Below are 15,748 nucleotides of genomic sequence, written 5' to 3'. Positions count from 1 at the left end.
CCACCATGTTTATCCACAAGAAACTAATTTAAAACAAAACTATAAGTTAATAGTAAAAATATCAGTAGAGTAGAAGATAAGGAATGGGGGAGAGAGAAGGGGAGAGAAAGGGGAAGTACTAGGAACTGAATTAGAACAAATTATATTCCATGTTTTTATGATTTCATCAAAATGAATTCTAATATCATGTATAACTAGAAAGAACCAATAAAGAAAAAAAAAAGACTTGTGTGCAAGTCCTATCTTGGTCAGTTATGAGTTACAGGACCTGGGATTATTAATTTCTCCAATTTATTTTTCTTATTTGTACATTTGGAGTGACCATCCCTTCTTTGGCTATCTTTCGTAGTTTTGTTGAAGATTAAATAATGAGAAAGTGCTTTGAAAACTCTTAAAGGTACTATTCAGCTATGTATTATTAATAATACTTTTAACACTTTAATACTGCTTAAATTCAAAGAAATGGCAAATAGGAAATATGGTGTTCTTTATTATACAAAGCCCTTTAGGCAATAGTAAAGGCCTGAAGCATTACATTTTTAGTACCAGTGTCCCTAGCTGCTGTTTGCAATAACTCCAGTGTTTTTGAGAATTTCCTAGTGTCTGACTGATTATTTCTAGCTAATTAATATGATTTTGTATAAAAGTTCTTTATAATTTTTTGGTGATTTGAACAAAAAGAAAATACAAAAGCATTTAATAATGTATATCTGTGGTCAGTGCAATATTCTCCAACTATGGTTATATATCAGCATCGTTCTATGGATTTAGAAAAATACATATACTCAGGATCTCTCCCTGGAGACTCTAATCCATAAATTGGAGATGGGAGCCCAGGTTACTCCAACATACACTTTGAGCTCAAGACTACTAATTGTGGTATAACAACATGGCGGCGGGCGCAGAGAGATCAAGTCTCTGACCTCTTCAGCGGTGCAGGCATAGGGAGTCGTAAACAACCTAAATCTGTTTGCTCAGGATCACTAGGCAATGCTGAGCTGACGTGGATCTGGGGCGAACAGTCTGGGCCTCTCAGAACACACACTGAGCCCGGATCGGCTGAATTCAAGCTCCCGTTCGCCTGCTTCCCGCAGACGAAGAGCTGTGACTCAGCACTAATCCATCCGGCTGAAACAACTGGTCAGCCCTTCTCATCCTATGGAGGTAATAGCTACCGAGCCTTCATAGGTATTGGCCACAGGTTTGAAACGGGGCTTGGGAGAGACAGTAAGGACCCACCCGTTGCATTGGTCTCCCGGGAAAGGGAAACGAACTGTCGCCATTTGCAAGAGATAACACCATGGCAGAGAACTGACGTCACCAGACTGCGGCGGAGGAGATAACTTCATTGAAACCTGCGGCTACAGGTGTGTAATCCCCTAGCCTTCCCTCTCCACACATCGGGGAAACCTTAAGGGCCCCTCCCAGCTCTCCCGTAAGGGCCCCTCCCAGCTCTCCCGTGAGCACGATAGCCAGACCGAGGGAATCAGAGGTGGGTGGAACCCGCGGCACGGAACTACCGCTCCCACCAGTGCTGACAGCTGAGGTCTCTTGCACCAGCTACCGGGGACGTGGCTACCGGAGGGCAAGTAAAATTCACTGAGGATTCTCAGCCCCAAGCTCTACAAACTTAGGGTCTGAGGGAATGGCAAACTGGAAGAGTGTGCCCAGTCGTTCATGAAAACAGGGCTCCCGGGAGCAGCAGACCTGGTGTGTAGCCAGTATTGTGGTGAGCGGCACCCGTGAGAGGGGCCTGGCTAGAGGAAAAGTGGGGAAGTGACTAGACACAAGAGGAGGCCCTAGGCACTCAGGATTGGAGACTCGCCAAGTCTGGGAGGAGGAGCTGCTGCACAGTGATTGGTTCCTGCGTATTGACAGGAGAAACTTGGCCTGGTGGGCACAGCGCCACCTACTGGAAGAGAAGTTAATCAAACTCTAAGACTGCATTTATTAGTTTTTTTTTCTTTTTTTCTTTTCTCTTTTTTTTTTTGATTTGGGTTTTTCTTTCATTTTCATTTTTGTTTCTTGTTTTTTTTAATTTTTTTACAATTTTTTAAAAATTTTTTTCTTCTAATTTTAATTTTAATTTTTTTTATTAATTTTTAAAAATTTTTTTTCTTTTTTTATTTCCTATTTTTTTTCTTCTTTTGTCTTTTCATTTATTTTCAATTATATTATTCCCCCCTTCCTTGAATTCTACCTGCTTACTCTCATTCTCTTTAGTGACTTCTTCCCTTCCCTTCTAATGCCTTTCCTACCAAGCATCTAATAAATTTATAGGAGTAAACAGTAACTCATCAGTCAAACAGAACAAGAAGTAACATGAGCAGCTTCAAAAAGCAAGGAAGAAAAGGAGTACAAACAATGCAGGACAGCCTAAATATTCAGGAGGACCTAGAGTCATCAGAAAAATGGTCATATGAAGAACTCAAGGAACACCTTAGACAGATGGAATGGAACCTTAAAGAGGATATAAGACAGCAAATTCAAGCAGCGAAAGAACACATTGAGAATGAATTACATAAACAGATAAAAGAAGAAGTTAAGCATCTTTATCAGGAGATAGAGATTATAAAAAATAATCAAACAATAATTCTAGAAATGAAGGAAACGATAAACCAAATTAAAAACTCAATTGAGAGTATCACTAACAGAGTGGAGCAAGTAGAAGCCAGAACGTCAGATAATGAAGACAAAATATATCATCTTGAAGAGTCTAGCCAACTCAGAAAGGCTGGTAAAAAATCACGAGAAAAACATCCAAAAGTTATGGGATAACATAAAAAAACCAAACTTACGAGTCATCGGGATAGAAGAAAGTACAGAGATTCAAACCAAGGAAATGAGTAACCTGCTGAATGAAATAATTACAGAAAACTTTCCAGAAATAAAAAAGGAAACAGATATACAAATTGAAGATGCATACAGGACACCGAGCACACAAAATCACAGTAGACCAACGCCAAGACACATTGTTATGAAGATATCCAATATACAGAACAAAGAGAAAATATTAAAAGCTACAAGAGAAAGGAGACAGATTACATTCAGGGGTAAACCAATAAGGTTAACAACGGATTTTTCATCACAGACACTGAAAGCAAGAAGGTCATGGAACAATGTATTTCAAACACTGAAAGGCAATGGATGCCAACCAAGAATTCTGTATCCAGCAAAATTAAGCTTCAGGTATGACAACGAAATAAAAATCTTTCATGATAAACAAAAGTTAAAAGAATTTGCAGCCAGAAAACCAGCATTGCAAAGCATTTTGAGCAAAACACTACACGAGGAAGAAATGAAAAACGATAACCAAAACCATCAGTAGGAAGTGCCTCGGTAAAGACAGAGGGCGAGGGGAAAGATAATCATGGAGAAATAAACTAATTTTTTTTAAAAAAAGGATAAATAATCAAACATGGATGGAAGTACAAACCATATATCAATAGTAACTCTGAATGTTAATGGCTTAAACTCTCCAATAAAGCGACATAGGCTGGTATCATGGATTAAAAAAACAAATCCAACAATATGATGCCTCCAGGAGACACATCTTATTGGAAAAGACATACACAGCCTGAAGGTGAAAGGATGGGGAAAAATATACCATGCACACGGTCCTCGTAAGAAAGCAGGGGTGGCCATCCTCATATCGAATAAAATCGACTTCAAGACTAAGTTAATCAAAAGAGATAAAGAAGGACATTATATACTGTTAAAAGGAACCATTCACCAACAAGACATAACAATTATCAATATTTATGCACCAAATAATGGTGCTGCGACATTCATAAAACAAATTCTCCTCAAGTTCAAGAATCAAATAGACCACAACACAATAATTATGGGTGACTTCAACACACCTCTCTCACCATTGGACAGATCCTCCAAACAAAAGTTGAATAAAGAAACTATAGAACTCAATATCACAATCAATAAGCTAGACTTAACTGACATATATAGAATATATCAACCATCATCAAGTGGATATACTTTTTTCTCAGCAACACATGGAACCTTCTCAAAAATAGACCATATATTATGCCATAGGGCATCCCTCAGTATATATAAAGGGGTGGAGATAATACCTTGCATTTTATCTGATCATAATGGAATGAAACTGGAAATCAATGATAAAAGAAGGAAGGAAAAATCCTACATCACATGGAAAATGAACAATATGTTACTGAATGATCAATGGGTTACAGAAGACATAAAGGAGGAAATCAAAAAAATCTTAGAGATAAATGAAAATACAGACACAACATATCGGAATCTATGGGACACAATGAAATCAGTTTTAAGAGGGAAATTCATCGCCTGGTGGTCATTCCTCAAAAAAAGAAAAAACCAACAAATAAATGAGCTCACACTTCATCTCAAAGCCCTAGAAAAGGAAGAGCAAAACAACAGCAAATGTAGCAGAAGGCAAGAAATAATTAAAATCAGAGCGGAAATCAATGAAATTGAAACAAAAGAAACTATTGAAAAAATTAACAAAACTAAAAGTTGGTTCTTCGAAAAAATAAATAAGATCGACAGACTTTTAGCCATGCTAACGAAGAGAAGAAGAGAGAGAACTCAAATTACTAACATACGGGATGAAAAAGGCAATATCACAACAGATGCTACAGAAATACAGAAGACAATTAGAAATTATTTTGAAGACCTATATTCCAATAAAATAGAAGATAGTGAAGACATTGATAAATTTCTTAAGTCATATGATTTGCCCAGACTGAGTCAGGAGGATACACACAATTTGAACAGACCAATATCAATGGATGAAATTGAAGAAGCCATCAAAAGACTTCCAACCAAGAAAAGCCCAGGACCGGATGGGTATACAGCGGAGTTTTACAAAACCTTTAAAGAAGAACTAATACCACTACTTTTCAAGTTATTTCAGGAAATAGAAAAAGAGGGAGCTCTTCCAAATTCATTCTATGAGGCCAACATCACCCTGATTCCGAAACTGGACAAAGACACCTCAAAGAAAGAAAACTACAGACCAATATCTCTAATGAACCTAGATGCAAAAATCCTCAATAAAATTCTGGCGAATCGAATACAAAAACACATCAAAAAAAATTGTGCACCATGATCAAGTAGGATTCATCCCTGGGATGCAAGGATGGTTCAATATACGGAAATCAATAAATGTTATTCACCACATCAATAGACTTAAAGATAAGAACCATATGATCATCTCGATAGATGCAGAGAAAGCATTCGACAAAGTACAGCATCCCTTTATGTTCAAAACATTAGAAAAACTAGGGATAACAGGAACTTACCTTGACATTGTAAAAGCTATCTATGCTAAGCCTCAGGCTAGCATCATTCTGAATGGACAAAAGTTAAAGGCATTCCCTCTAAAATCCGGAACAAGACAGGGATGCCCTCTATCACCACTTCTATTCAATATAGTTCTCGAAACACTGGCCAGAGCAATTAGACAGACGAAAGAAATTAAAGGCATAAAAATAGGAAAAGAAGAACTTAAATTATCACTATTTGCAGATGACATGATTCTATACCTAGAAGACCCAAAAGGGTCTACAAAGAAACTACTAGAACTAATAAATGAATTCAGCAAAGTGGCAGGATATAAAATCAACACACATAAATCAAAGGCATTTCTGTATATCAGCGACAAAACTTCTGAAACGGAAATGAGGAAAAACACTCCATTCACAATATCCTCAAAAAAAAAATAAAATACTTGGGAATCAACCTAACAAAAGAGGTGAAAAATTTATACAATGAAAACTACAGAACCCTAAAGAGAGAAGTAGAAGAAGATCTTAGAAGATGGAAAAATATACCCTGTTCATGGATAGGCAGAACTAACATCATCAAAATGGCGATATTACCAAAAGTTCTCTATAGGTTCAATGCAATGCCAATCAAAATCCCAACGGCATTTCTTGTAGAAATAGATAAAGCAATCATGAAATTCATATGGAAAAATAAAAGACCCAGAATAGCAAAAGCAATTCTAAACAGGAAGTGTGAATCAGGCGGTATAGTGATACCAGATTTCAAATTATATTACAGAGCAATAGTGACAAAAACTGCATGGTACTGGTACCAAAACAGGCGGGTGGACCAATGGTACAGAATAGAGGACACAGAGACTAATCCACAAAGTTACAACTATCTTATATTTGATAAAGGGGCTAAAAGCATGCAATGGAGGAAGGATAGCATCTTCAACAAATGGTGTTGGGAAAACTGGAAATCCATATGCAACAAAATGAAACTGAATCCCTTTCTCTCGCCATGCACAAAAGTCAACTCAAAATGGATCAAGGAGCTTGATATCAAATCAGAGACTCTGCGTCTGATAGAAGAAAAAGTTGGCTCCGATCTACATATTGTGGGGTCGGGCTCCAAATTCCTTAATAGGACACCCATAGCACAAGAGTTAATAACAAGAATCAACAAATGGGACTTACTTAAACTAAAAAGTTTTTTTCTCAGCAAGAGAAACAATAAGAGAGGTAAATAGGGAGCCTACATCCTGGGAACAAATTTTTACTCCTCACACTTCAGATAGAGCCCTAATATCCAGAGTATACAAAGAACTCAAAAAATTAGACAATAAGATAACAAATAACCCAATCAACAAATGGGCCAAGGACCTGAACAGACACTTCTCAGAGGAGGATATACAATCAATCAACAAGTACATGAAAAAATGCTCACCATCTCTAGCAGTCAGAGAAATGCAAATCAAAACCACCCTAAGATACCATCTCACTCCAGTAAGATTGGCAGCCACTATGAAGTCAAACAACAACAAGTGCTGGCAAGGATGTGGAGAAAAGGGTACACTTGTACATTGCTGGTGGGACTGCAAATTGGTGTGGCCAATTTGGAAAGCAGTTTGGAGATTCCTGGGAAAGCTGGGAATGGAACCACCATTTGACCCAGCTATTGCCCTTCTCGGACTATTCCCTGAAGACCTTAAAAGAGCATGCTACAGGGATACTGCCACATCGATGTTCATAGCAGCACAATTCACAATAGCTAGACTGTGGAACTAACCCAGATGCCCTTCAATAGATGAATGGATAAAAAAATGTGGCATCTATACACAATGGAGTACTATGCAGCAATAAAAAATGACAAAATCATAGAATTTGCAGGGAAATGGATGGCACTAGAGCAGATTATGCTTAGTGAAGCTAGCCAATCCCTAAAAAACAAATACCAAATGTCTTCTTTGATATAATGAGAGCAACTATGAACAGAGCAGGGAGGAAGAGCAGGAAGAAAAGATTAACATTAAACAGAGACATGAGATGGGAGGGAAAGGGAGAGAAAAGGGAAATTGCATGGAAATGAAGGGAGACCCTCATTGCTATACAAAATTACATATAAGAGGTTGTGAGGGGAATGGGAAAATAAACAAGGAGAGAAATGAATTACAGTAGATGGGGTAGAGAGACAAGATGGGAGGGGAGGGGAGGGGGGATAGTAGGGGATAGGAAAGGTAGCAGAATACAACAATTACGAATAGGGCATTATGTAAAATTGTGGATGTGTAACCGACGTGATTCTGCAATCTGCATTTGGGATAAAATTGGGGGTTCATAACCCACTTCAATCTAATGTATGAAATATGATATGTCAAGAGCTTTGTAATGTTGTGAACAACCAATTAAAAAAAATAAATAACCCCCCCCCAAAAAAAGACTACTAATTGTCTACAAGCATCCTATTAGAGAAAGGTGGGGACGAGAAGACTGGGGGTATATGAGAAGTCACTCATTCTTAGATTTCTATCCCTTCTGACCTCTCCAACTCTCTTATAGCCTAAAATAGTTAACCATTATGAGAAGTTTTCTTAGATAATTAAAATAATACATAATTATTCTCTAATATTCCTATTCAATTTTTTAAAAAATTCTTTCATTTCTTCAAATGCTTTTTGTATTCATATGACTCATAAAAAGACAGAGGTCTGCTACTTTGAAAAGTGATCACTAAAATACTTCAGCCAGCAAAATCACTGAAATGCTTCACCATTATACATGCAAAATTCATAGAATCTTACCTCTCTAGTAGTTGAAGAAGGAAGAACAAAACCTTCCACAGAAAGTCCATGACACTGCAAAACAGAAAACACATGCCATGAGGCATGGGCTAAAAAATGGGAAGCTGTAAGAAGACACTTTGTATTTCTAAGTGCGTTACAAGGTTTTTTGCTGTGTGATCACAGGTCAGCAAGAGGTCCCGCAGCCCCACATGGCCTTGTTGTGGGATCATGAGTACTAGGTACCAAGATTCAGGACTGGACTACAAAAGACCAAGGTTCATCCTCTACTTAGGGATGCAAGATGGGTAGGGAAGATCTGCATTCTGGGAAACACTACCAACCTCCCTACCCACCAAATATTGAGAGACTACCTGGGAGTATATCAAGCTACATCCCAGAACCATCACAAAGAAACCTTTAGAAAGATTTTTAGGTTGCAGAATAAACTTTAAGATATGCATTTATCAAACAGGTTACATTACTACGTGTTCTAGTTAGGCATCCTATATCCCCATCAGTACTCTTATCCTGCCCTTTTTTCCATAGTACTTATATCTTTCAACATTCTAGGTACTCATTTACTGTATTTATTATTTATTGTTTCTTTCTAGAACAATGTAAATTCTATAAGGACAATGATTGTTGTCTTTTTTTGTATGAACACATAGAACAGTGTCTGTTAAAGATAAAATATCATTACCATAATATTTACAAATATTATAAAAATATATAATAAATATTTATCATGCATTATTATATTTCTAACAATAAATATTATATTTATCATTATATTATATTAATTATATTTTATTTGTTATAGAAAACATAATGAATATAATAACATATAATAAATATATTATATATTTAAATAAATATAAATTATTACATTTATTATGTATTTTATAATTTTATAAATATCATATTAATTATATTTTATCTTTTCTATCACCTATAACTATCAATTTTAATTATTAAAAAGTAATGGGGATTAATGATTTACAATTATAGTCTCTAGATAATTCAAAATGCCATATATGAAACAACCACAGAAAAAGATTTCAAACCAAGAGATTTGCTGACTCCATTAGGCACATCCATCTTTTATTTCATATACCAAATAATACTGTTTGTACAGAGAATTGTTGCCCTTAAAACATGTATGCAAAATTATTTTGTTACATTCAGATTCTTAAAGGGATGGATCTGAAAAACAGGATATGTCTTTTGCCTCCTGTGTTGGGATCCCAAGTTCAGATTTTGATTTTGCTGTAAAATTCCCAACATCCCCAACCCTATTTAAGTGTTCTTTCTTTTCTAATTCTTATAGGCTTGTAGTTAGGCATCTTTATTAGAAACTTCTTTTGCCTTGCATCATAGCTGCTTTTTAAGATACATATAGATTCAACTACTCAATGACAATGGACAGATAATTTACATGATTATTACATGGTATCTGGGGCAGAATTGTACCTAATACATGTCTGCTAAGTTGAATTGCCATAATCCACGCATAATTGGAGAGAGAAAATACATATCTGTCATTACTGTGTGAAAGGAGTAAGGCAGAAAGAGAACAAGTTCTATGTATTCTTTGAAAAGGAGACTGCCAGAGCCAATAATCTGAGGAATCAGCTTTCATCTTTTCAAAAAAAAAAATCACCTTGTCTTGTCTCTGGAAAAATAACAGTGTGTTGAGGAGAAAGACACCACTGAAGGTTTTGAAGTTCTGGATAAAGTATTCTTCAGGGCAATGAAGCAAAAAGTGGCACCTGAGACACTTGAATAAAAACTATGAATTAGTATAGTAGTCTTTCTGGCCTTCTAAAATTGTCACCATCAAAATGGTGTGATGTACAACTATATATCTTCGGTATAATGGACCTCTGAAAGAAAAACAAATATTGATCACACCAAGAGTCTTTGGACTACTAACATCTTTATAATTTTGTATTTGTTTAGTAGTTTTTATTCAAGAAAAAATGTAGGTAAGCGATCCTTACACAAACTCCCCAGATGCAGTATTTGTTTTACCACAGTGATATGTACTTACAAAAGAACACACAGTTGTAAATACCATTTTCAGTTCACCATAGCTACAAAGTAAATGAGCTCTTTATTATTAAAACATTTGGCTAGCAGCAAATATATCACAACGTCCCATATAACATGCTACTAGAGCCCAAAGCAGAGAAGTCATGATTTTAAAAACTACTTTAGAAACAACATCATTGCAACAATAATATAAAGAGACTAAATTTTTATAATGCCACAGTATAAATTCAACTGTTTCATTTTTATCTTTTATGTTTTGTCCATCTGAACATATGATATTTACATAATTACAGTGACATTATAGTTATGTCATATCTTAGTCAATAAGACCAAGGATTTCAAGAGGGAAAATAAGGAGACATCAGCAATGTATTATGCTTACCTTCTGTAAAACTTTCCAAACTTTTTGATAAAATCCAACTGGGACTCTATTCAGGGCTCCATCCAACCTTCTCCGGCGTTGCCATTGACCTTGACGACTATCTCTAGTTGTCTGCTGACCAAATGCACTAGGAAAGGACCCACTATTTGGAGTATTACAGGTCCCAGGGGACTTAGAAGAAGAGAAAGAAAAAACATAAATCAGAAGTGATCTCTATTTCTCTGATAAAGTATTACAACACAGTGAACAATAAAAAAATCTGCCAAATTTTATGCCACATATTATGTAATGTAGCCATGATAAAGAGGTAACAGGGAAGCTAATAGACATCCATATAGTTAGTAGTTGAAGAATCCTTTTAGAACACAATCTGATGTTATTTACAAAAAAGAAGAACCTTACAAATACTGATGAATAGAACATCGTTAGCTATCTCTTTACCTGGTTATCTCTTAAATTTCCAACTGGTCTATTGTCTTGTTTATTGCTCTTATGAGCCATAACACAAGCCTCAGTAAATTTAAAAGGATTAAAATCCAAGCACCACAATATAATTTAATTAGAAATCAGTTAAAGGAAGAAATTCAGGAAATTAACAAATATATTTAAATTAAAGAACATACTCCTGAGTAACCAATGTATTAAGGAAAAAAATCAGAAGAAAAATTGGAAGATGAATGAAAACAAAATCACAACATACAAAAACTTATGTGGTATAGTTAAAATGGTGCTTAAAGAGATATTTATGTTTTAAATGCTTGTATTAAAAAGAACAGAATCTCAAATCAATAACCAAACCTATCTTCAGAAAAAAATTGAACAGAAGGAAAGCAGAAGGAAGGACATAGTAAAGATTCAAGTGAAAAGAAATGAAGTAGAGAATAAAAAAATAAAAGAAAAAATAATGAAATCCAAATTTGTTTCTATTAGAATATCAATGAATAGAAAAATCATTAGGTAGATGAACTGAAAAAGAGGAAATAGAGGACATCAATTCCAACCTCACATAAATGAAAAGAATCATAAGAACATATTATAGCAGCCATGTGCTAACAATTAATCACATAACCTAGATGAAATGGACAAATTCCTAGAAAGACACAAACTACCTAAACTGCTTTAAAAAAAAACAAAATCTGAATAAATTCACAAGATCAGATTAATAAGACCAAAAATTCCTACAAAGAAAAGCCCTAGTACAGATAGCTTCACTGATTAATCTATAAAACATTTAAAGACAAATCAATACCTGTCCTTTTTCTTTCTTCCTAGTATCTGGGGTTGAACCCTGGGCATTTTTTAATGCTATGCAAGTGTTCTGTTATTGAGCTATAACTGTGCCCTTTTAATTTTTATTTTGAGACTGGGTCTTGCTAAACTGCCCAGGCTGGCTTTGAACTTTGAATTTTTTTTGATTCTCCTGCCTCAGCATCTCAAGCAGCTGGGATTACAGGTATGTGCAACCATGTCTGGCTTAGCACTAGTTCTTTTTTTTCATTTGAAATTTTAAAATCATGCATTATAGTTATACATAATAGTGGGTTTCATTTTGACATAATCATACATGCTTGGAATATAATTCATTCCATTTCATTCTTCAGTACTTTACTTCTTCTTTCTCTCCCCTCTCCCATACCTCCTCCCCATTGCCATTTCTACTGGTCTTCCTTCTATGTGTTTATTGTTTCTTTAATTGATGCTTTATAGGTATTCAGAAAGGTTAAATTCATTGTTATATATTCATATATGTATATAGCTTAATTTGGTCAATTTCATTCTGCAGTTCCTCCCTTTTCCCATCCCTCCTCCCTCCCTCTTTATCCCCTTTACTTCATTGAAATCCCTTCTATTTTCATGGGATTTTCCTCCCCAGCCCTGCCTTTTCACCCCTTTATTTTGGTCTAGCTTCTTCATATGAGAGAAAACATTTAATCCTTGACTTTCTGAGTCTGGCTTATTTCACTTAGCTCAATCTTCTCCACTTCTATCCATTTACCAGCAAATGCCATAATTTCATTATTCTTTATGGCTAAGGGAAACTTCATTATTAATATCAGTTCTTCATAATCACTTCCAAAAAAGAGGAAGGAACACATCCCAACTAATTCTATGAGACTAGTATTATCCCAATACCAAAACCAGCCAAAGACATCACAAATAAAGAAAACTGCAGTCTGATACCCTTTACAAATATAGATAAAAGAATCTTCAACAAGCTGGGTATGGTGGTATCCTCCTATGATCCCAGCTATTTAGAGAGATGAGGCAGGAGGAATGCAAGTTAGAGGCCAGCCTTAGCAAATAAAAGATAAAAAGAGCCAGGGATGTAGAACACCCTTGTATTCAATCCCCAGTACTGCAAAAAAACTAACAAACACCTCAACAAATGCTAGCAAACTGAGTTTTGTGATATATTAAAAGGATTGCACACTATAATGAAGTAGGATTTATTCTATCAGTTCAAGGTTTTTAAAAATATCTAAAGATTAACAAAAAACACCATCTGAACAGATGAATAAAAAGCATTTGACAGGGTTGGGGATGTGGCTCAAGTGGTAGCGCGCTCGCCTGGCATGCGTGAGGCCCGGGTTCGATCCTCAGCACCACATACCAACAAAGATGTTGTGTCCGCCGAGAACTAAAAAATAAATATTAAAAATTCTCTCTCTCTCTCTCCTCCTCTCTCACTCTCTCTAAAAAAAAAAAAAAAAGCATTTGACAAAATTCGATATGCCTTCCTGAAAAAAAAAAAAAACACTTAACAAACTAGGAAAAGAAAGGAATTTCCTCAATCTAACAAAACGTTACATTTTGTATTCTCTGAAAATGAACACTCATAAAGACTGATACTTTCCCCTCTTAAGATAAGGATGCCAAATCTCACCACTACTATTCAGCATTGTAGTGGAGGTTCTAGACAGGACAATTAAGCAAGAAACGAAGTAACATTATTTCTATTTACAGATAACATAATCTTATATCTAGAAAATACTAAGTAACTCCTTAAATATAACTACAACTAATAAATAATTTCAGTAAAGTTGGATGATTTCAGATCAACGAAAATCAATTATATTTTACTTGAATAGATGTTCCATTAAAGAATATATGTAAATGGTCCACAGGTATATCAAAAGATACCCAACACAGAAAAATCATTAGAGTAGAGGGAAGAGAATGGGGGAGAGAAGAGGAGGGGAGGAAAAGGGAAAGTACCAGGGACTGAAATAGAGAAAATTATATTCCATGTTTTTATAATTATGTCAAAATGAATCCTAATATTTATGTAACTAAAAAGAATAATAAAATAAATAAGAAATTTAAAGAACTAAATTGTAAATTTAGTTTTTAAATGATAAAAAGGTGCTAAACATCACTTATTATCATGGAAATGCAAATCAACCCACAATCCACCCCTTCGTGTTCAAAACACTAGGCAAACTAGGGAGAGTAGGAACATACCTCAACATTGTAAAAGCTATCTATGCTAAATCTAAGGTCAACATCATTCTAAATGGAGAAAAAAAGAAAGTATTCCCTCTGAGAACTGGAATAAAACAAGGATGTCCTCTTTCACCACTTTTATTCAACACCATCCTTGAAACTCTAGCCAGAGCAATTAGAGAGAAGAAAGAAGTTAAAGGGATATAAACGGAAAAAAAGAACTCAAACTATCACTATTTGCTTACAACATGATTCTATATTTAGAAGATCCAAAAAATTCCACCAGAAAACTTCTAGAACTAATAAATGAATTCATCAACATAGCAGGATATAAAATTAACACCCACAAATCAAATGTGTTCCTATACATCAGTGATGAATCCACTGGAAGAGAAATTAGAAAAACCACCCCATTCACAATAGCCTCAAAAAATAAAATACTTGGGAATCAACCTAACAAAAGAGGTGAAAGACCTCTACAATGAAAACTATAGAACACTAAAGAAAGAAATTGAAGAAGACCTTAGAAGATGGAAAGATTGCCCATGCTCTTGGATAGGCAGAATTAACATTGTCAAAATATCCATACTACCAAAAGCATTATACAGATTTAATGTAATTCCTATTAAAATCTCAATGACATTCTACATAGAAATAGAAAGAGCAATCATGAAATTCATTTGGAAAAATAGGAGACCCAGAATAGCCAAAGCAATCCTTAGCAAGAAGAATGAAGTATGAGGCATCACAATACCAGACTTTAAATTATTCTAAAGAGCCATAGTAACAAAAACAATATGGTATTGGCACCAAAACAGACACATAGACCAATGGTACAGAATAGAAGATACAGAGACAAACCCAGATACATAGAGTTATCTCATACTAGAAAAAGGAACCATAAACATATACTGGAGAAAAGATATCCTCTTCAACAAATGGTTCTGGGAAAACTGGAAATCATATGCATCAAAATGAAATTAAACCCCTATCTCTCACCCTGCACAAAACTCAATTCAAAGTGGATCAAAGACTTAAGCACTAGAACACAGACCCTGCGACTAATAAAAGAAAAAGTAGGCCCAAATCTCCATGTCAGCTTAGGAAGTGACTTCTTAACAAGACTCCTAAAGCACAAGAAGTAAAATCAAGAATCAATAAATGGGATAGAATCAAACTAAAAAGCTTCTTCTCAGCAAACAAGACAATCAATAACATGAAAAAGCCTAGGAATTGGAGAAAAATCATTATCACATGCACCTCAGAGAGCATTAATCTCCAGGATCTGTAAAAACTCAACACCAAAAACCAATTAATCTAATCAATAAGTTGGCTAAGGAACTGAACAGACACTTCACAGAGAAAAAAATACAATCAATCCACAAATATATGAAAAAATGTTCACTATCTCTACATATTAGAAAAATGCAGATCAAAACTACACTGAAATTCCACCTCACTCAAGTCAGAACGCAATTATCAAGAATAAATGTTGGGAAGGATGTGGGGAATAATAAATGCAACAATAAATGTTGGGAATGATGTGGGGACTAAGATACACTCATACATTGTAAAAGCTATCTATGCTAAATCTAAGGTCAACATCATTCTAAATGGAGAAAAAAAGAAAGCATTCCCTCTGAGAACTGGAATAAAACAAGGATGTCCTCTTTCACCACTTTTATTCAACATCATCATCATACATTGCTGGTGGGACTGCAAACTGGTGCAACCACTATGGAAAGAAGTATGGAGATTCCTCAGAAAACTTGGAATGGAACCACCATTTGACCCAATTATCCCACTCCTTGGTTATACCCAAA

At 35.2% G+C, this 15,748-nt stretch overlaps 1 protein-coding gene across 2 annotated transcripts in view; it reads right to left on the bottom strand.

The window, feature by feature from the left end:
- PHKA1 (phosphorylase kinase regulatory subunit alpha 1) overlaps window positions 1-15,748 on the bottom strand; it is a 115,775-nt gene that overhangs the window by 5,353 nt on the left and 94,674 nt on the right. For both annotated transcript variants that reach the window (XM_081278186.1, XM_081278187.1), the window contains 2 exons: window positions 10,482-10,652; window positions 8,066-8,119 (listed from right to left, as the gene is read on the bottom strand). In XM_081278186.1, coding sequence (XP_081134312.1) covers window positions 8,066-8,119; window positions 10,482-10,652 — 225 coding nt within the window. The remainder of the gene's footprint in view (window positions 1-8,065; window positions 8,120-10,481; window positions 10,653-15,748) is intronic.

Source organism: Spermophilus citellus (genome assembly GCF_964194105.1).
Source record: "Spermophilus citellus genome assembly, chromosome: X".
NCBI classification, from domain to species: domain Eukaryota; kingdom Metazoa; phylum Chordata; class Mammalia; order Rodentia; family Sciuridae; genus Spermophilus; species Spermophilus citellus.
This window is presented reverse-complemented; position numbering and strand designations above follow the sequence as displayed.